Raw genomic sequence first — 21,901 nt, forward strand, 5'->3', positions numbered from 1 at the left:
TTGGGACTCCTCCCCCACTAGGCTTGGCCGGCCATGGAGGTGGAGTCCCATGTGGACTCCACCTTCCTTGGTGGTTTCTTCCGGACTTTTCTAGAACCTTCTAGAACCTTCCATAGAACCTTCCGCGACATTTTATTTCACATAAAATGACATCCTATATATGAATCTTATTCTCCGGACCATTCCGAAACTCCTCGTGATGTCCGGGATCTCATCCGGGACTCCGAACAAATATTCGAACTCCATTCCATATTCAAGTACTACCATTTCAACATCCAACTTTAAGTGTGTCACCCTACGGTTCGTGAACTATGCGGACATGGTTGAGTACTCACTCCGACCAATAACCAATAGCGGGATCTGGAGATCCATAATGGCTCCCACATATTCAACGATGACTTTAGTGATCGAATGAACCATTTACATATAATACCAATTCCCTTTGTCTCGCGATATTTTACTTGTCCGAGGTTTGATCTTCGGTATCACTCTATACCTTGTTCAACCTCGTCTCCTGACAAGTACTCTTTACTCGTACCGTGGTATGTGGTCTCTTATGAACTCATTCATATGCTTGCAAGACATTAGACGACATTCCACCGAGAGGGCCCAGAGTATATCTATCCATCATCGGGATGGATAAATCCCACTGTTGATCCATATGCCTCAACTCATACTTTCCGGATACTTAATCCCACCTTTATAGCCACCCATTTACGCAGTGGTGTTTGGTGTAATCAAAGTACCTTTCCGGTATAAGTGATTTACATGATCTCATGGTCATAAGGACTAGGTAACTATGTATCGAAAGCTTATAGCAAATAACTTAATGACGAGATCTTATGCTACGCTTAATTGGGTGTGTCCATTACATCATTCATATAATGACATAACCTTGTTATTAATAACATCCAATGTTCATGATTATGAAACTAATCATCCATTAATCAACAAGCTAGTTTAAGAGGCATACTAGGGACTTCTTGTTTGTCTACATATCACACATGTACTAATGTTTCGGTTAATACAATTCTAGCATGATATATAAACATTTATCATAAACATAAAGATATAAATAATAACCACTTTATTATTGCCTCTAGGGCATATCTCCTTCAGAGGGAAGGATTAATGTCCTTGTTTTTCTTTGCAGCACTCGTAGAGGCTTTTCCCTTGGGGCGCGATCTTCTGCCGCGCGTTACGTTATATCGTTGCTTGTAAGCAAGGTTCACGGTGGCGCGGTCATAGATGCTTTAGATTACTGCAATGCTCAACAAGGAATCGAAACTTAAGTTCTCATTAATAGGGTAAATACGAAACTAGAGCGCGAAAAAGGGAGGCCCTGTGTAAAGAAAGGGGAAAAATTTAAAGGCTAAGGAAGTGCTTAATCAAGGAAGGGGTTCTTCTTATCTTCGACAACATCTTCTGACTTCTTCGCCATGCTAGTGGTCGCTGCAGTGTTGTTGATTTCGCCAGGGCTCTGGGCAGTGATTGCCAGCCTCTTGCTGTTTCCTGTGCCTTCTATGCCGTCCGCTGCCGAAGCTTTTGTTGCCGGAGCTTCTGCCGCTGAGGCTTCAAGGGCAAGGTTGGCTGGCTTCTTCTTGGTTTCCCTGTTATGTTTTTCCTCCTTGATTTCTCGTATCGTCAGCTTGGGCGGAGGGTCGACAATTTCTCGTTGAGGCCCAAACTTTGCAGCAATCCTTTGAAAGTCGCGATCACAATTGTCCGAGCGTGAGAAACTTCCATGGACTATGATGTTCGTCCCGTTGTTCCCAGGCATTTTCAGCTTGAGGTATGCGTAGTGCGGCACAACCATGAACTTGGCATAAGCTGGTCTCCCGAGTATGGCGTGATACTATGATTCCCAGTTCACGACTTCGAACTCGATCTTCTCCTTCCTGAAATTGTCGGGTTTGCCGAAGACGACGTTCAGGTACGCTTTGCCAAGAGAGTACGCTGGCGAAGTAGGGAGGATCCCATGGAAGCGGGTGTCTGATTCTTCTAGCATTCTCATGGTGATCCCCATACTTTGGATTGTGTCAAGGAATATCAGGTTGAGTCCACTTCCTCCATCCATGAAGACTTTGCTCATCTTGAACCCTCCTATCTGTGCTTCGACCACTAGGGCAGCGTGTCCTGGTTTTGGTATAGTCATCGGGTGATCCGCTCGGCTGAACATGATGTTCTGAGACGACCACTCGACATACTCAGGGATGTTCGCCATGATGCTTTCTGCCAGGTTGATTTCTCGGGTGAGCTTCTTCATTTCTCTCCTTGAAACGCCTGTCCTGTGGATCATACTCATCTGCCCACGTGGTGGTGGAAATGCCTCATTGGGTTGATGAGGTTGAGCTTGCTGTACCTGATGTTGCGGTAGGGGTGGTGGTGGTGGCGGTGGTAGCTGTTGCTGGCCTGCCTGCTGGATGAGTTTATGCATATCGATGAACTGCCGATAGACCCTGAGCAGGTGGCTAGACTTTATTTTACCATCCTTGGAATCGGTATATGAATGCAGGTAGCATGGGGCGTTGATCTGCTCAGCGTAGGGTAGTTCGGGTGTTCTCTGTTATCGTGGTTTATAGTTGCCACGGTTCCCAGAGTTGTTCCGATTACCATCCTGTCGATCGTCTCGCCTGTCATCGTACCGATCATCCTGCCGATCAAAGTAGCCTGCGGCCACCAAGTTGTTGTCATCGTAACTGCGGTTCTTCCTTCTCTTGTTGCGATCCCTTCGACCACCCGAATCATGTTTCGGCTGGTCATCTTCTTCGTCGTCGCTGCGCTGTCATGGCTTTCGAACGTTGTCTTCGCCATCGGCCCAGCTGTTGGTGATTTCCATTAACTTGGTTATGGTTTTCGGCTTCTTGCGTCCAAGTTCTTCTATATAGCTTTCACGTCGGATGCCATCACTGAAGGCGTCGATTGCTCTGTCGACAGATACGTCTTCCGCAGCGTTCAGGAGCTTGGTGAATCTCCCGATGTATGCGCGCATCGATTCCTTCTGCTTTTGCTGACAATGCCGTAACTCTTCAATCCCGACAGGCCTTTTGTAGGTTGCTTGGAAGTTGGCGACAAAGGCTTCCACTAGATCGTCCCATGACTTGATGGAACCCTTCGGCAGACCTCTTAGCCAGGCTCGCGCTGAGTCCTTTAGGTAAAGCTGCAGGCACTGCATTGCTGCTATCTGGTTCCCTTTTTGCAGAATCACTGTCTGTAGATAGTCCTCTATCCAGGATCCCGGTTCCTGCTGCCCATCGTACTTGGCAGCGTCGGTAGGGGTGGGTTTGAACTTTTTAGGTGGCATTGCCTCCCGAATTTTGTAGCTTAAACAATCGGCTCCCCTAAGCTCGCCGTCGTTCTCCTGGGTATCGTCCGAAGAATCGTTGTCAAGTTCCTCTCTGGCGGCGCGTCGCCGCCTTGCTTTGTCGATCCTACTCTGAGTAATTTCATCCCGAGCGTCCCTTGCATGGTGCTTTGAGCCGCTGGCCTGCAACGTGGTCTTTTCCTTCCGTGGAACTAGATTATCTCCTAATATCGCGAGACTTTCTAAGGCACCACGGTGAGCCTGAGCCATGGATCCTTCAGGACGCTGGTTAATGAGGTACGCTGCAAGGTTGGCTGTTGCTCCCGCGACGGTTTTTGGCCGTGGCATGCCCGCACTGTCCGTAGTCATAAAGGACTTGGTCAAGTTTGACGTTATCTCCCTTGCATCATCTTCCGAAAGCCTGGACATTCTTGATCGATGTTTGCCTCCTCCGTGAGTACTTCGAGAGGCACTTCCCTGCGAGCCCCTTCGTCGCTCGCTGGATCGGTCTGCCGCAGATAGGCGTCTCTCGAGGGTGGCTTGCTCCTTAGATAAGCGCTCCCGATTTTTATCCAATATGGAGCGGTAATCATTGAGAGTGCCAACCGTGGTTCCCGCCGGAAGTGGTGTGTTGTTAAGCACGGCTGCCCTGGCTGCTGCCCACTCTTCCTCTGCGATGGTGTGGTCGCTGTTGTTGGTGCTGGCGCTGTTCTCAAAACTAGCTCGCCTACTGGAACGGGGGTGCGATCTCCATCTCCCCTGTTAGCAACATAAACTTGGAGGGGTGCCACTCTTCGGGTGTCTCTTTGGGTGATGCTGTCGATGCTGTCCTCTCCCGACGAATAGTGGGCATTGCAGATGAACGGCGTGTCGCTCGACCCTAGCCCGTGCCTGGTGTCGCAGTTCATGCAATAGTACGAGGTTAGCTCCGAGTGGAGGACGTTGAACGGGGAGTCGAAGGCGCGAGCGGACTTGACGGGCTTGTCAATCCAGCCGAAAGGTCGAGTGACGACGATGCGCTTGGACTCGTCGGCCTGGAGATGGGAGACTCCAGCAGCCGAAGAATTCCTTCTGAGTTGACGTTGTAGTGGACGCTCCCGAAGGCCATCTCCATGTTGCCTTGTAGACCGGAGAAAGTCGAGCGAGACGAATCGCTATGTGGGGTGAACTCGTAGGAGCCGAAACGAATCGGGCTTCCCAGACGAGGCGATGACGGTGTTGATGAAGCTGCCGATGACATGACGGGTTCAGCTGATGTCCGATCTTGTGCCGACAGGGTTCCCACAGACGGCGCCAATTGTCGAGGGTACTCCTCGCCAATGCCCTCCGATAGGGGCTTAGGGTTGATGGAATCCTGCAAGCTGACACGAGACATCGGTTCACAGACAAGCGGGGAGAGCGATTTACCCAGGTTCGGGGCCCTCGATGAGGTAAAACCCTTACGTCCTGCCTGTCTGTTCTTGATTATGATGATAATGGGTTACAATGGGGTGCCGAATAGTTTGGCTGAGATCTCGTCGAGATGGCTATTGCTAAGGTGACCTAGCTCTAAGCTTTTGCTGGCTAAGATTGCTAAGATTGATCGTGTTCCTCGGCAGCCCCTCTCCTGGCCTTTATATAGGAGGCCAGGTCTCAAGAGGCTTAACCGAGTACGACTATGTTTACAGTAGTTTTAGATCCGATCTTTCCTTGTTCGGCTGCTTCCTTGTCTTGCCCATCAAGGAACCTTCCGGTGCACCGTCCTAGCGGCCCATCTCGCCTTCAGGTGTCTTCATGGGCCTCCAATTAATCAATACAGGGTAGGGCAATGTCGGTTACCCGAAGGGTAGTGCCCACGTCATCCACCAAAAACAATATCATCAACATAGATTTGACATATGAACAAGACACTCCCTTTAACATGCTTGGTGAAAAGGGTGGAATCAACTTTCCCCACACTCGCGTCCTTGAGTAAGAAATTCCTTAGGTACTCATACCAAGCACATGGAGCTTGCTTGAGACCATAGAGTGCCTTACGGAGTAAATACACATGGTCGGGATGTGTGAATCTTCGAAACCTGGGGGTTGAGCAACACATGCCTCCTCTTTCAAGGGACCATTTAGAAAGGTATTTTTTCACATCCATTTGATAAAGCTTGAAGATGTGAAAAGATGCATATGCAAGCAAAGGACGAATAGTTTCAAGGAGAGCTACGGGCGAAAATGTGTCCTCATAGTACATACCTTCTTTTTAGGAAAACCATTGCATCACTAACCTTGCTTTATTTCTTGTGACAACTCCATTCTCGCATTTCCTATATTTGAACACTCAACTCCAATCACATTATTCGGATGATCTTTGAGTCTCTCAACAAGAGACCACACTTCATTGCGGGAGAAACACTCGAGTTATTCTTGCATAGCAATCACCCAATCCAGATCAAGCAAGGACTCATGTACCTTGAGCGGCTCAAAACTAGACACAAAAGTATGATGTTGACAAAAGGTAGTTATAAAAGCTACGCGTGTATGAGTTACCACTCCTTTGGATATGCTTTCGAGGATCTTATCAACTTTGACCCACTTGACTTTGTGGCGGCCTTGATCTTCCGGATGATTCCTTCATGATCAAAAAATTCATCTCTTGGCTGATCTTGACCATTGAAACTGAACAAAGCTTGATGGAGTAGAGCTTGTTGTACTAGACAGACACGAAGTCACGTTGTGCTAAGGCCCCAAAGGACCAGCGCACGAGAGCAGTAGACATCGTCCATGAAGAGACGCGTAGACCAGAAGGAACACAGATCAAATCCAGCGAGATCCGCCCGAGACAAACCTCCACACGCCCTCCGGTGATGCTAGACGCATCACCCAAACGGGTGCTAGACGTGGAGAACTTTATTTCATCTTTAGCGAGTTACCACCATCACACCTTCCCGAGTAGAACTCAAACCCTGAACAGAGCGGGACAAAAAAAGGAAACCTACCACCGACAAGAACAAGGATCCACCCTGCCTCCATGGCCCTAAGGCCACATGAGACGAGGAAGATCGGCGTCGGTGCCGGCAGGAGGCAGGGAGATCTAGTCGCCTCTATCTCTCTCTTGAAGAAAGGGGTTGTAGATAGATGAGATAACTTAGGTATGGGGTGTTTAAACCGTACAAACTCTAACTACTCCTAAAATTTGTATCTATGGTGTAAACCGGCAAGTCTATATAATAGATGACCCGATAATCATTTTGGTCATCCTAACCTAATCTACCCATCTTTCTATTTCTCCATGTTTCCACGAACTTGTAACTTTACAAAAGTGTTGCAGGTATTTTTTTACAATTGTTTAAGACACACTTGACTATAAATTTAGATGGGAGTGACAGCCTTGGTTTGGACGTTACATCCATGTGCTTAAATTATTTAATAATTTGTCCATTTTTTTGATCTACCCATCTTAGTGCTGGCCGAGGAAAAGAGTCTCTACGTGACGATCAAATTGTGTGCAAGCTCCGGCAGGACCCAGGAGTGACCCCTCCCTCAAATCGGTATCTTCACGATATTAATATATTCCCTTTATCGAAAAAATGAGTGACCCCTCCTAAGCAACTTTTTTTGTTGACCCTAAAGAGAACAATTTGGCAACAACTCAAAAGATTTAAGTTTTATGTGCCATGGAGGACACCGATCGCATAGAATTCAGCATGATGTTTAGAGACCATTTGTACTCTTTTTTGTTGGCTAGTTTATGTTGCAACTTCGTGCGATCCATGAGATGTAATATTTTAACACTACAATTTTGCAGTAAATAAGGCCGTGTGCATCATTTTGTGTGATCACTTTGATGCGGAAGCTCCCCATTTCGAAAAAAAGTACCATGGAGGAAACGCTGCAACTCGGTTTATAAAAAAAAAAAAAACGCTGCAACTCGGTTTGGTTCTAGTCTCCTCCACACACTCTGCTGATCTTGAGCAGCCCCGAGAGCACACCATTCATGTCGGGCCGGTCAGCGGGCTCGAACGCGGCGCACCAGGCGGCCAGGCTCAGCGCGTCGGCAGCGGCGGACAGGTCGGCCTCGGTGCCCACCTTCATGCCAGGGTCCAGGACGCCGGCGACATCCTCGAGGCCCCTCGACAGCGTGTTGCCGACGAGCTGCTGCAGCGTCATCGGCACGCCGTCCTCCTCTATGTTCCCCGTCGGCCTCCGCTTGGTGAACAGCTCCATGATCAGGATCCCGAAGCTGAACACGTCCGCCTTTGGCGATACGCTCCTCATGTACGCCAGCTCTGCATCGCACGAGACAAGAAAATGTTCAGCTTCCCTGTGCAGTGAACAACCTGCAGAAAATCCCCACTGAAATGGTGCGTGGACATTGAAATTGTTGACTCTACCTGGTGCCATGTATCCGACGGTGCCGCGGAACGCCGACGACGAGGCCGCCGACTCGGGCGCCGCCGCGTCTGTCAGGTGGACGCCCTGCATCCGTGCGGTGCCGAAGTCGCTGACGCGCGCCTCCCAGTCGCCGTCGAGGAGAACGTTCGACGGCTTGACGTCGCAGTGCACGATGGGGAATCCATAGCCGGAGTGCAAATACACGAGCCCGTGCGCCACGGAGATGCACACGCGCAGCCGCTCCACCACCGTCCACCGCGGCGCGTCCGGGCCGTGGATCGCGCCGTCCAGGTCGCCGTTGTCCATGTACTCGAGCACCAGGGCCTTCATCCTGCCGGACTCCCACGCGTACCCGACCACCCGTGCCAGGTTCTTGTGCTTCAGGCGGCTCAGCGTCGCGAGCTCCCTAAGGAAGCTCTTGTCGGACAAGGCCGGGAACTGCTTCAGGTTGAGCCGCTTCACGGCGACGACCGTGCCCTCGGGCTCGACGAGCACGCCCTTGTAGACCGTGCTCAGGCTACTGCTCCCGATCACGTTGCCTTCGTCGAACGAGCTGGTGGCTGCGGCCAGTTCGCCGCACGTGAACCTCCTCAGCTCCGGCACCACGAAGGCCTCTGACAGATGGCCGGAGCCATCTGACCGGACCCTCTTCTTCTTGTACCTCCGGTAGCCAACAAGGAGAATCGCCACGAGTAAAAGTAGCATCAGCAAGGCTAGCACCAGAAGCGTGACGAGTATCTTCACCCCTGTCCGCGAGAACCACCGCTTCCCCGCGACGCCGCCGTGGCAGGGCGCGAGAAGCTTCCACCCGCACAGGCCGGCATTGCCCTGCAGGCTCGACATGCCCAGGCTCCTGAACAAGCCGGCGTTCGGCACGGGCCCCTCGAGGCGGTTCGACGAGAGGTTGAGAGCCCTCAGGTTCGTCAGGTTTGCCAGCGCCGGCGGAATGGCCCCGCCGAACGCGTTGCTCGACATGTCCAGCGTCAGTAGGTGCTTCAGCGCGGCGATATCGGGGTGGATCTCTCCGTCGAGGCCGTTGTGGGAGACGTTGAGGCTCGTCAGGAGGTCCAGCTGCGGGAAAAGGCCGGCCGGGAGAGAGCCGCTCAGATTGTTGGCGGAGAGGTCGAGCGAGTACAGATTCTTGCAGCCCTCAAGTGCCGCCGGGATGCCACCGGAGAGCTGGTTGTTCGACAGGTCGATGGCTTGGACCATTGTGAGGCCGCCGATCTCCTGCGGGATCGGGCCCGTGAACGCGTTGTTCGACAGGTTCAGGTATATCTGAAGGGTGCTCATATTGGCGATCATTGCGCCAGGGATCGCGCCGGAGAGGCGGTTGTGGGAGAGGTCAAGCGTGAGCAGCTGGTCGTGGCCACCGAGCCCAACCGGGAATGTGCCGTTCAGCATGTTGTTCGACAGGTCGAGGAGGGAGAGCGAGCGGAGGTTGGACACCGCGGCAGGAATCGGGCCGCGGAACCTGTTCGACGCAACTTCGAGTGTGGTGAGCTGCCGGAGCTCAAAGAGCTCGTCCGGCAAAACGCCGTCTAGGCGGTTCTGCGTCAGGTCGAGCACCTGAAGGGAGGCCGACAGGTTGGAGATATTCGCCGGGACGCGGCCGGCGAACCGGTTCCTCCCGAGCTTCAGGTCGATGAGGTTCGTCAGGTTGCCGATCTCTGCCGGTATCGTTCCCGAAAGAGAGTTCCCTTGCAGGTGCAGATATCTGAGCTCGCCAAGCTCGCCGACGCGACGGCTCAGTCCGCCGGTAAAGCTGTTCTCTCCCAGGTCCAGCGTGCGGAGGCTGCCACAGTCAAACAGGTCCTCCGGTATGTCTCCGACCAGCGAGTTGGCGCCCACCGACAAGAATGCAAGACCCTGTAACCGGCCAAGTCCAGCAGGCAAGTGTCCCGAGAACTCGTTGTACGCCAAGCTGGCGTTGGAGAGCAACGTGCAGTTGGCGATGCTCGCCGGAATCGGGCCGGAGAGCGAGTTGTCTCCGATGACGAGCTTCTGGAGATTCCGGAGCGACCCGATGTTCTCCGGCAGCGGGCCTGACAGGTTGTTGAAGCTGAGCGACAGGTACGTCAAGTTGACAAGGCTCGTCAGAGAAGGCGGAATCGTTCCGGTGAGCCGGTTGGCATGGAGCGTCAGTGACTGGAGCGATCGGAGCTCACCGAGCTCCGGCGGGATTGATCCGGTCAATTTGTTCTGCGAGAGCTGGAGCGCCGCCAGAGACTTGCACCGCCCAAGTGAGGTCGGGATCGCCGATGATAGCTCGTTGTCGTACAGACGCAGCGCCTTCAGGTTCTCCAGCTCGCCGAGCTCGCGAGGGATCGCGCCGGTGAACCTGTTGCTGTATATGTTGAGCAGCGTCAGGTTCTTGCACCGGCCGAGACCCGGCGGTATTTCGCCGGAGAAGCTGTTCTGGAACAGCTGGACGATCCAGAGGTGCGAGAATTCGCCAATCTCCGGCGGAAGCGGGCCGGACAAGTTATTGGCGCTGAGGTCCAGTGTCTTGAGTTTCGTGAGCTTCGCGAACGACGGCGGCAGCTCGCCGTGGAGATTGTTCATGTACGTCTGGAATATCTCGAGGTTGGAGAGGTCGCCGACGCAGGAGGGGATTTCGCCGGTGAGGTTGTTGAACTCGAGGCCGAGCGCCCACATCGCGGAGCAGTTGCAGAGGCGGCTGGGGATTTCGCCGCTGAGGGAGTTGTTGGAGAGGTCCAGCAGCTGCAGGCTGCCCAGCTCGCCGAGCTCCGGCGGGATGCCCCCGGTGAATCCGTTCACGGTGAGGATGAGCCCCTCGAGCTCGCGGAGCCGGCCGAGCTGCGGCGGGATGGGGCCGGCGAAGGCGTTGGAGGTGAGGTCGAGGACCTGGAGCGTGGAGATGTTGGCGAGGAACGGCGTGAGCGTGCCCCGGAGCCCGGTCTCGAGCAGCTGGATGGACGTGACGCGGCCCGCGCCGTCGCAGGCGATGCCGGTCCAGTTGCAGTGCCGCGGCACGCCGCCTGCCCGCACCGTCCAGTCGGACAGCGTGCCGAGCGGGTCATCGACGACGCCCTTCTTGAATTCCAGCAAAGCCTCCAGGTGCACGGCCCGCACCGACGCGCCTGCCATGCCGGCGGCCGCGGCTGGCGCCGGCGCCAGCAATGCCACGGCCACTAGGACAGCGAGAACGGGCAGCAGTAGTGGTGCTGAAGTAGAACCAGTGCCACTACAGAGCACCATTTGACGTGTAATTTTATTCATATCCTCCTCCACATTTGTTGATCGAATCAGTCGCAAACGGAGGCGCTTATAAGGAAAACATGGAGCCGTCGCATCGGCGTGGACTGTGGAGCCAATGTGTTGCTGAGCGGCGCGTCAACTGGAGAAGAAAGAGACCAGTTTGACTCCAAATCTGGCGGGAAGTTGAGCAAGGGGGACGACGAGACGGGACCAATGGGGCCATGCCGGCGACGTCCTTCGTGCCGACATGGTCGCGAGTACCTACCAAACGGCCTCATCCGGCCGCTCTCTGACCAGTGTTATTGCTGCCACGGAGAAGCGCATTCCCAGTATTGCATCACGAGCAGTAAAAAGCTCTGCTTTCTCATCGATGGCGAATTTGCTATACAGAGAGTTCAGATGATATGCTGCAAGGTTAATGCATTAGCAATCTGAATTTTCTATGTGTTCACAGAGAGCTTTAGACTGCATGTTTGATTTTTGTTGGCTAGTCGAAGCTCACTGAAATTTCAAGCGAATGTCCGAAGAAAAACATGGCCAGATTCAGATTGCCAGCCAAGTTGGCTCTGAAAGCCTGAATCCAGCGTGCTGGCTGTCCTAGGTTTTGTCGCAATATACGGATCACTGTGGCTGCTCATCCGTCGCCAATGTCGAGCATAGAACGCGTGTGAATAGATTAAGCCGTTTTGCATCCTCCACGTAGGCAACACGCCGACTTCGCAAAGTTACAAGTGGCCGTTGGACCATGCAGAATTCAGATCAATGCATGTGTAGCTAGAAACCAGTACAGTGAGTCGGACTCACGGTCCGCCTCCGTACCAAGTTGCCGACTGGAATGTTGATTGCCCCCACCAGACGTGTTTCTACGCTTCTTTGACTTCTACATCATCTTATTAACGATTATTGTATTTGGAAGTTTGTTTCAACGGGGTTACATTGACTTTCAGAACTTCAATCCATACGAATTTCCACAAGCATCATTTGCACAACATTTCACGAAAAATGCTCGATTTTGATAAATAAAGTCATCTAGGATATTCTTATGTCAAATTCGGCACGTTTTTTTTTTTGAACAGTGAAAGGGTCCGAAGACCCTAGAAGCTGCTAGTACTAACGAGGCGGTGAGTACAAATTGCAGAAAAACCCCTACAGAACAGGGGAATTCTGGATAAGGACTGAAAATTTACAGAAAAGACCCTAAAAAGATTATGGGAAAAGCAATCGGGTCCTTCCATCTCTGCACCGCACCTGAAGGTCGTCGTCACGTTGCTCCGCCACAGAATAGACACCGGCGCCGGGGACGAACCACTTGGTTCGGCGTCGTGGCTGGAGTCGAAGGTCTTCCCCTCGGACTGCTTGGTCTCTGGGAAGAAGGGGTTGAGGAGGGTCGCCTTTCGACCATAAGATGTAGAGGCAGGGCGGTGATGGCCGCCGGCTTCGGTCCTCCGCTGAAGAGCTCCTCGATCTTGCCAAGATCGATGACCAACCCTTGGTCACCGTGTGAAAGCTCGAAGTAGCAACATAAGATTTACCAGCCGCCACTAACTCCACTAGTGGAAAACGGGGCAACAGGCCCGGTTTGTTTGGGCCTTTAGTCTCGGTTTGCAAACCGGGACCAACAAGGCGGGACTAAAAGGTCCCCCCTTTAGTCCCGGTTCAAAGTTGCACCGGGTCCAAAGGCATCGCCACGTGGTGCGGCCAGGGCGCTCGCGGTGGAGGGCCTTTGGTCCCGGTTTGTGGTACGAACCGGGCCTGGAGGTTCTCTGCCGCGGCAGAAAATTACTATTTCTCTGCCGCGGCACAGGTTTAGTGTGGAGCAGCGTTTCTCTGCCGCGGCAGAGTTTCAGCAATGCATATATCATTCAAGAAACCACAAAATATCGTCGTGAATATATAGATATCGTCAACAGTACACGTAATGCATGCATATTTACAATAAGGAGCTCCTTATCATCGTCGGTGCCCTGCCCCTCGCCGCCACGGCCGGCCAAGAGGACACCAAGGAGAAGAAGAAGTTGTGGCTGCTGGAAGCAGCGCTTATTGACCGAGCTCACCGCAGCCGCTCCGTTGAACGCCCACCATGGGCGCGAGCGATGAGCCACCCAGATCTACTTCCCGATGTTGCGTCAGCACATCAAGAAGCTCGAGCTCCAACCCACCTTATTTGCCGAGATGCCTGTGTTGAAGTCGTGCCGCAGCCGTCGCCCTCGCCACCGGAGCCACGCCGCCGCACCGCCCAACAACAGGATGCACCAGATCTGACGGGGGAGAGCTGGTGACCTACTCCAAGACGCCACTACGGGACAACTACATCTACCTACATCTATGCCGGTGCCTTTCCGTCGCCATCTCCGGCCGGCAGAGCCGCCGGAGAGGGGTCGGGATCGGCCCGGAAAGCTAGAGGAGACTCTCAACTACTGTTCACTCTTGAGAGAGGGGAGGGGGGATGAGAGGCGTCTGTCAAATTTGGCACGTTGAGTTGTCCGTCGTCTTTGTGTTGAGATTTGCACAAAGTTTTTTTAAACCTAGATTAGACTAGACATCTATATAGCACAATGATGTTCATAAATTTCATTTATCTCCTGTGTGTGTATATTGTTAGATGTATATATATGTCCGTACTTTTTCCATATGTTAGGGGGCTTTTTGCATATATGCACCTGTACATGTAATATATATTGTGGCCTTTGGGCTCCTGATAATACAACAAGCATATTGTCCTAACATGGTATCAGAGCCAATTTTGGTCCTATTTTTCTAATCCGCGCGGTGCCTTGGCTTGTTCCGCCGCCGCTCTCCCTCCTTGGCCGGCCGCCGCCTCGTCTTCCCCGCCGGCCGCCGTCCCGTCGCCGGCCGCTGCCTCGTCTCCCCCGCCTCTCCCGCCGGCATGCGCCCTGCCGGCCGCCTCTTCCCGTCCTCTGCCGGCTGCTCCTCTCCCGTGCCGGCCGCTCCTCGCTCCAGACGCTCTCCGCCCGGCATCTCTCTGCCGGCTCCCGATCCACGCCGTGCCGTCCTCTGCCGTGCTCATCCCGCGCCGGCCGCTCCTGCCTGCTCTCCCGCGCATGCCGCCCCTGCCTCCTCGATCTGGTCGCGCGGAAGGATCCGCCCGCCCCTACTCTCTCCTCTGTTGACTTTTCCCGCGCCGGCCCCTGCTCATCCTGCGCCGGCCGTCCCGTGATCCGTTTTCTCTCTCCTCTGTTGACTTCGATCTAAAAAAAAGCAAAAAAAAAAAATACTATCGTCGGTTGTTGTTACCCGATGTCTTCTTCTGCTGATCTCGCCTTATCTTTGGGCCTCCCTTCGGTCCTTGGTATTTGTCCGCTATCTCCGTGTATGACGACTAGCCATTCTTTGTCGCCGTTTGCGGCCTCTTCATGCGGCTCTGCCCGTGCTTCGCCGACTTCATCTACGTCGGACCGCCGCTCTACATCGAATTTTGCGGCCTCTTCATGCGGCTCTGCCCGCGCTTCGCCGACTTCGTCTACGTCGGCCCGCCGCTCTACATCGACTTTTGTGGCCTCTTCCCACGGTTATGGCCGCGCTTCGTCGACTCCGCCTACGTCGGCCTGCTGCTCTACATCGACTTTCGCGGCCTCTTCACATGGTTATGACCGTGCTTTGCCGACTCTGTCTTCATCAGCGTGTTGCTCTCCGTCGCCCCCTTTGGTGGCCTCTGTGCGTGTGGGTGATAGCTCCTCGTCGGCACCTGATTGTACGCCGACCTCTCAAGTCGCGCCCCTCTCTGCGCATGAGATAGCGCAGCTTCACTGCCTGCTTGATGCTTGGGATTCCAGTTTACGTCAGCAGCCTCGCGGTCTGAGTCTCCGCCCTCGTCCTCATTGCACCTACTGTGGCAAGGTTGGCCACACTTCCTCCACCTGCTGGATGCGGGATCCCAGTTTACGTCCGCACTTCCAGGATCATCAGCAGGCTGGCTCTTCAGGATCTTCTGCAGTTGCACTCTCTGATCAGAACATTCTCAGGGGTCTTCGTGGTCTGCTCGCTACTACAGACTCTTCCTCGCCGGACGCTGCTGGTTCTGTGGATCGCTCTTTCCGGCAATCGCGCGACCACCACTTTCTACACAGTCAGGTATGTCCCCGTGGTATCTGGATTCTGGAGCTTCCTTTCATATGACCTCTGAGTCCTCTATTCTGTCTGCTCTTCGGTCTCTTATTTCTCTTGTCCGTGTTGTCACGGCTGATGGTACCTATATTTCTGTTTCTAGTAGAGGCACCCTTTCTACTCCCTCTTTCTCTGTCCCTGATGTTTCTCATGTTCCTCGCCTTCAGATGAACCTTTTCTCTACTAGCTAGCTCACCGATTCTGGTTGTCGCGTCATTCTTGACGCCGAGTCTTGTGCGGTTCAGGATCGTCGCACACAGGCCCTGGTTGGAGCTGGCCCTCGTTGACAAGGGATTAACTTGTCAATGCCTACGGGTTGTAGACTAGGGTTTAGTTGGAAGTAGAGGGCAAGTAGATCTCGAAGGTTTCAGCCGAAAAGTACTCGACGATATGAAAACTAGGGTTTGCGAGACAATGATTCGATACTTTTTTTGTCCCTTGACTCACCCTTATATAGGAGGTGGAGCCGAGGGATTCGTATTGTACAAGTTACAGAGTCCGGGAGGGTTTCCAACTCATCCCGCAAGATTACAAATATTATCTCCTAATACAACTCTAACTTTCCTTAATAACAACTTGGGCTTCCGATTCTTCTTATTCTTCGAGTCGTGGGCCTTCAGTAAACCCCGGGTACTATCTTCGGCAGGCCCATTGGGGGTGCCTATGTCACTCGTAGCCGTAAGTCTCCGGGGCTTTGGGAGTTAGACTGGCTTCGTGTTCCTTCCGCTGCCACTTCATCTGCCAGTTCTCCTCCGGTTGTTGCCTCTGTCACCGGCTCTTTTCAGCAGTGGCATCATCGTCTTGGTCACCTTTGTGACTCTCGCCTGTCGTCTTTGGTTCATCGTGGCCTTCTGGGGTCTGTCTCTAGAGATGGGTCGTTACACTGTCAAGATTATAGGTTAGGCAAACAGATTCAGCTTCCCTATCCTACTAATGTGTCTGTCTCTCAGCGACCGTTCGATTTAGTCCATTCAGATGTTTGGGGTCCGGCTCCCTTCGCTTCGAAAGGGGGCCATCGATACTATATCTTATTCACTGATGATTTTTCACGGTACACCTGGGTGTTTTTCATGCGCTCTCGCTGACATAGGCATCCCCAATGGGTCTGCCAAAGATGGTACCCGGGATTTACTGAAGGCCCACGACCCGAAGGATAAGAAGAATTCGGAAGCCCAACTTGATAGTTAAGGAAAGCTAGAGTTGTATTAAGAGAGAACATTTGTAATATTACGGGAGGAGTTAGAAACCTTCCCGGACTCTGTAACTTGTACATCACGAATCCCTCGGCTCCACCTCCTATATAAGGGGGAGTCGAGGGACAAAGAAAGCATCGATTCATTGTCTCACAAACCCTAGTTTTCATATCGTCGAGCACTTTTCGGCTGAAACCTTCGAGATCTACTTGCCCTCTACTTCTAACTAAATCCTAGTCTACAACCCGTAGGCATTGACGAGTTAATCCCTTGTCACTCGCAGTGAGGTGCTCTCTATTTATCAGCGTTTTGCGGTCATGGTCCGCACTCAGTATTCCTCACCCATTCGCGTGTTCCGTGCTGATTCTGCTGGTGAGTATATCTCCCAGCACCTTCGTGGTGTCCTTGCTGAGGAGGGCACCCTCGCTTAGTTTTCTTGTCCTGGCGCGCATGCTCAAAATGGCGTCGCCGAGCGTAAGCATCGTCATCTTCTTGAGACCACCCGTGCTATGATGATTGCTTCTTCTCTTCCGCCACATTTCTGGGCTGAGGCTGTCGCTACGTCGGCCCACCTCATTAACATTCAGCCTTCCGCTGCTCTACAGGGTGGCATTCCTCTCGAGCGTCTCTTTGGTGTTTCTCCATACTACTCGACTCTCCGTTTATTTGGTTGTGTCTGCTATGTCCTTCTGCCTCCTCGCGAACGCACCAAACTAACCGCTCAGTCTGCTGAGTGTGTTTTTCTCGCGAATATATAAAATCGGACTTTGTGCTAAAGGTGGCAAGAGTTGAGCCTTCACTACACGAATCTGCAGAGGTGCCGACGGTCTCGGGCCCTCGGCGTAGCCTTAAAAGGCCATTGGCGTATTCTATGCCGAGAGTCACCATCGACGTAGCTCCTCGGGCAAGATCCGCCTCAGCAGAGCCATGTGTGCCGTCGGCGTAGACATGGCCCTCGGCGCAGCTATGATACGCCGACGCCACGTCATCCTGTCTGTTAACTTTAAAAAAATCTTTTTTTCTAATTATTTTAAAAAAAATCAATTTTTTTTAATCTCTCGCATTGATCATTTTAATTCTAACATTACACTTAATTTTAGGCCAAATCACCCACAATAGTCAAACTTCCTAACGGGTCACCATTCCTCAAACTACTCCACCTCTAGCACGTTTAACATCTTGGTTCCTTGGGATGAAACTTCCATCTTCTTCACGAAATATTGCTGATAATACTACAATATCAATCCTATTATCCCTTAGATCGTGATATCATAACTCTTTATTATTTTGAATTTTTATTAATTATTTAAATAAACATCAATGGTTAAGCAATAATAATCTCCACCGAGAATGCAATTATTAATTTATTTAAAAAAAATACAAAATCCTACCGATTCGGTTGGAATTTCTCTTTTTCATGATGGGTGGACGAAAAGGTTCCAGATATACCGGTTGAGAAATTTGCCATCTTAGTTGGTCTATTATTTTTACAAAATGTGTTGATACCAATGTGAAACTTTAATTTGGTGGTTACTTCACAAAACACTCCGTTTTCGGCACCTGAAAAATGAAAATGGTTTTTTCGTGCGATGAAAATGAAAATTTTGATATATTATTTGTATTTTTATGAATTATAATGATTTACTTATGATTTTTTGAAGATTAATGTGGTAAACTGGAAAATAGCTACGTTGACCGTAATCCTTAGCGTAGACGTGACCGTTAGGCACGATCAAGCAGGGTCAGCTATTCGTGGCTATGCCGATGGCCAGCTATATGCCGAGGGTTAACGTCGGCGTAGCAACGAGTACGCCGATAGCACTGTACGCCCAGGGCACCTACTAGTGACTATACCGACGGCCAGGTGTACGTCAAGGGTCACAGTTAGCGTAGCAACGAGTACGCCGAGGGGTAAACCGAGGGGCTGGATTGGCCGGCTTGTACGCCGACGGCCTCGATATTTGGCCGTCGGCGGACAGCCAGGCCGTCGGCACCTCGTGCCATTCCTGTCGTGCTTGGCGCATCGCATCTTGTTGGGGCCTTGCTATTCCATCTATCACAATACATACGAGACTTATGGAATCGTTCCGGTGAGCCGGTTGGCATGGAGCGACAGTGACTGGAGCGATCGGAGCTCACCGAGCTCCGGCGGGATCGATCCGGTCAATTTGTTTCGCGAGAGCTGGAGCGTCACCAGAGACTTGCACCGCCCGAGTGAGCTCGGGATCGCCGATGATAGCTCGTTGTCGTATAGACGCAGCGCCTTCAGGTTCTCCAGCTCGCCGAGCTCGCGAGGGATCGCGCCGGTGAACCTGTTGCTGTATATGTTGAGCAGCGTCAGGTTCTTGCACCGGCCGAGCCCTGGCGGTATTTCGCCGGAGAAGCTGTTCTGGAACAGCTGGACGATCCAGAGGTGCGAGAATTCGCCAATCTCCGGCGGAAGCGGGCCGGACAAGTTATTGGCGCTGAGGTCCAGCGTCTTGAGTTTCGTGAGCTTCGCGAACGACGGCGGCAGCTCGCCGTGGAGATTGTTCACGTACGTCTGGAATATCTCGAGGTTGGAGAGGTCGCCGATGCAGGAGGGGATTTGGCCGGTGAGGTTGTTGAACTCGAGGCCGAGCGCCCACATCGCGGAGCAGTTGCAGAGGCGGCTGGGGATTTCGCCGCTGAGGGAGTTGTTGGAGAGGTCCAGCAGCTGCAGGCTGCCCAGGTCGCCGAGCTCGGGCGGGATGCCGCCGGTGAAGCCGTTGACGGTGAGGATGAGCCCCTCGAGCTCGCCGAGCCGGCCGAGCTGCGGCGGGATGGGGCCGGCGAAGGCGTTGGAGGTGAGGTCGAGGACCTGGAGCGTGGAGATGTTGGCGAGGAACGGCGTGAGGGTGCCTTGGAGACCGGTCTCGAGCAGCTGGATGGACGTGACGCGGCCCGCGCCGTCGCAGGCGATGCCGGTCCAGTTGCAGTGCCGCGGCACGCCGCCTGCCCGCACCGTCCAGTCGGACAGCGTGCCGAGCGGGTCCTCGACGACGCCCTTCTTGAATTCCAGCAAAGCCTCCAGCTGCACGGCCCGCACCGACGCACCCGCCACGCCGGCGGCCGAGGCCGGCGCCGGAACGAGCAATGCCAGGGCCACTAACACCGCGAGAACGGGCAGCAGTAGTACTGCTGAAGTAGAACCAGTGCCACTACAGATCACCATTTCACGTGCAATTTTAATCCTCCTACACATTCGATGGAATCAATCGCAAACGGAGGCGCTTATAAGGAAAACATGGAGCCGTCGCGTCGGAGTGGACTGTGGAGTCAATGCGCGGCTGAGCGGCGCGTCAACTGGAGAAGAAAGAGACCAGTTTGACTCGAAATCTGGCGGGAAGTTCAGCAAGGGGGACGAGGAGGCGGGACCAATGGGGCCATGCCGGCGACGTCCCGTTCCTGCCGACATGGCCGTAAGTACTCATGAATGATTAGTACCAGGAAATGGTTTTGTACCAAACGGCCTCATCCGGCCGCTCTCTGACCAGTGCTGCCACGGAGAAGGGCATTACCACTATTTCTCCGCGGGTTATAAAATGGTCTGCTTTGTCTATTTTGTTTTACAAAAAAAAATCCACCAATCTATAGATAATTGTCAACAATAGTACAAAAAGTCTAAAAATGAAAAAATTACAAATAAATTCTTGGACAACCTAGCGAAGACTACGAGCACTAGACTAAGCCGAAGGCGCGCCATCATCCTCGCCCTTCCTTCACAGGAGTTGAGCAAAACTTGTCGTACACTTTCTGTCGACGCTAGAGGTCCCGCCATAAGAGCATCTCCAGCCGTCTCCCCGGGAAGACCCCCAAGACACCTTTTATCATCCGGATGGACGAAAACGGCCCAGTCGCGGCCCCGGGTCCTCGTTTTCCCCCGGATTAGGCCTTTCATCTGTCCGGCGAACCCAGGCCATCCCCGGGTCCCCGGGGAGCGCCCGGGGACTCCGGACGAGAGAAATGCGCGGGAACCGTCTGGTGGCCCCGACCTGTCGGCGACAAAGGCCTGGGTTCTACAGCAATACCCTCGTCTTCCCGATATACGACACGCGTGCGTTTGGGGGAAAATTTGTAATTCTACGGTAATACCCTCGGTCGAAAGAAAGATTTGAACAAACTAAGTGGTGCAACATAGATAAATTATATATAAAACTTCGAATAAACATAAAAATTACATATAAAAACTTTAAAACAAACTTAAACTACTTCTTCTTCTTAGATGGCCTCGCCACATCGTCGTGGCGAAGGTGAGTCCTCCTCATCGTCGAAGGTGCTCGCCGGCTGCGCCTTCGCCCGGGCCGCCACGTCCTCAGCATCTTCCTCTTCCTCTTCCTCTTCCTCCTCCTCCTCGGCCTCTTCATCGGCCTGCTCCTCGGCCTCTTCCTCGGCCTGCTCCTCGGCCTCTTCGTCCTCCTCCTCGTCGTCATCCCATTCCTCCTCGCTGGCCGGCGGCGGGGAATCGTCGTTGTTGGACGATGCAGCTCGATCCCACCAATGGCGCCATCTAGGCGGCTTCCCCTCGTTGTCGGTGTCCGATGGCCAAGAGAGATCGCTCATGGTGGCAGAGGATGGTGAGGAGAAAAGAGATGAATGGCATCGGCCGTCGGAAACCGTATATGCAGTTCTATCAATGAAGAGAGCGACGGTTGCTCTTCCGTGGAGTTCGTGCTCCATTACGGCGGCGTCGAGGCCACTTCGACTGTTCCCGGCGAGGCGTTTGGCCTCCCCAGACCACTTCGCGAACCATTACGGCGGTTCAATGCGTCGAGATCACTCCGACGGTTGCCCTTCCCGGCGACTGCACCGTCGCTATGCACGCGGTGGGTAAGCGTCAGAAGGTGACCATGGACTCGCCGCTAGGAAAATGGGCCTCCCAGACCAAAAAAAAATACATCCATCCGGCGCTAAATAGCGCCGGAGTTTCAGCCTGGGGAGCCTAACGGCTGGGGATGCTTTAATGGGGATAGGACGAAGATCTTATTCTGACTTTAGGATGGAACCGCCGCCTCCTCCCAAAGGCTAGAGGCCGTGGTTCATCGCACCTCCAAAGCCACCGAAGGCGGGACGGACCAATGGCGACAAAGTTTAATACATTTGCAAGTTTATTTGCTTTTGTTGGCTAGTCAGAGTTCAGTGAAATCTCAAGCGAATGTCTGAAGAAAAACATGGCCAGATTCAGATTGTCAGGCAAGTTGGCTCTTAAATTCTGAATCCAGCGTGCTGGCTGTCCTAGGTTTTGTCGCAATATCCGGATCATTGTGGCTGCTCATCCGTGGCCAATGTCGAGCATAGAACGCGTGTGAATAGATTAAGCCGTTTTGCATCCTCCACGTAGGCAACACGCCGACTTCGCAAAATTACAAGTGGCCGAATTCAGATCAATGCATGTGTAGCTAGAAAACAGTACAGTGAGTCGGACTCACGGTCCGCCTCCGTACCAAGTTGCCGACTGGAATGTTGATTGCCCCCACCAGACGTGTTTCTACGCTTCTTTGACTTCTACATCATCTTATTATAGACGTTTATTGTATTTGGAAATTTGTTTCAACGGGTTTCATTGACTTTCAGAACATCAATCCGTACGAATTTCCACAAGCATCATTTGCACAACATTTCACGAAAAATACTTGATTTCCATAAATTAAAGTCGTATAGGATGTTCTTATGTCAA

At 52.8% G+C, this 21,901-nt stretch overlaps 2 protein-coding genes across 2 annotated transcripts; both read right to left on the reverse strand.

The window, feature by feature from the left end:
- Positions 1–6,967: 6,967 nt before the first annotated feature.
- Positions 6,968–10,931, reverse strand: LOC127336150 (uncharacterized). The gene is made up of 2 exons (XM_051362925.2): positions 7,666–10,931; positions 6,968–7,560 (listed from the first exon to the last, which is right to left on the reverse strand). The coding sequence occupies exons 1-2, from the start codon at positions 10,907–10,909 to the stop codon at positions 7,214–7,216; spliced, it is 3,591 nt and encodes a 1,196-aa protein (XP_051218885.1). The 5' UTR covers positions 10,910–10,931; the 3' UTR covers positions 6,968–7,213.
- Positions 10,932–18,234: 7,303 nt separating this feature from the next.
- Positions 18,235–19,439, reverse strand: LOC127336151 (uncharacterized). Its single transcript, XM_051362926.2, has one exon. The coding sequence runs from the start codon at positions 19,427–19,429 to the stop codon at positions 18,281–18,283; it is 1,149 nt and encodes a 382-aa protein (XP_051218886.1). The 5' UTR covers positions 19,430–19,439; the 3' UTR covers positions 18,235–18,280.
- Between the last annotated feature and the right edge of the window lie 2,462 nt (positions 19,440–21,901).

The sequence above is a fragment of the Lolium perenne genome, chromosome 2 (genome assembly GCF_019359855.2).
Source record: "Lolium perenne isolate Kyuss_39 chromosome 2, Kyuss_2.0, whole genome shotgun sequence".
Classification (NCBI taxonomy): Eukaryota; Viridiplantae; Streptophyta; class Magnoliopsida; order Poales; family Poaceae; genus Lolium; species Lolium perenne.

Bases quoted from the DNA above. Each gene is read 5' to 3' on its own strand.
- LOC127336150 (XM_051362925.2), bottom strand. From the start codon at position 10,909: ATGAATAAAATTACACGTCAAATGGTGCTCTGTAGTGGCACTGGTTCT. The intron at 7,561-7,665 runs GTAGAGTCAACA...CGTGCGATGCAG, and splicing joins CGTCGGATACATGGCACCAG to AGCTGGCGTACATGAGGAGC.
- LOC127336151 (XM_051362926.2), bottom strand. From the start codon at position 19,429: ATGTGTAGGAGGATTAAAATTGCACGTGAAATGGTGATCTGTAGTGGC.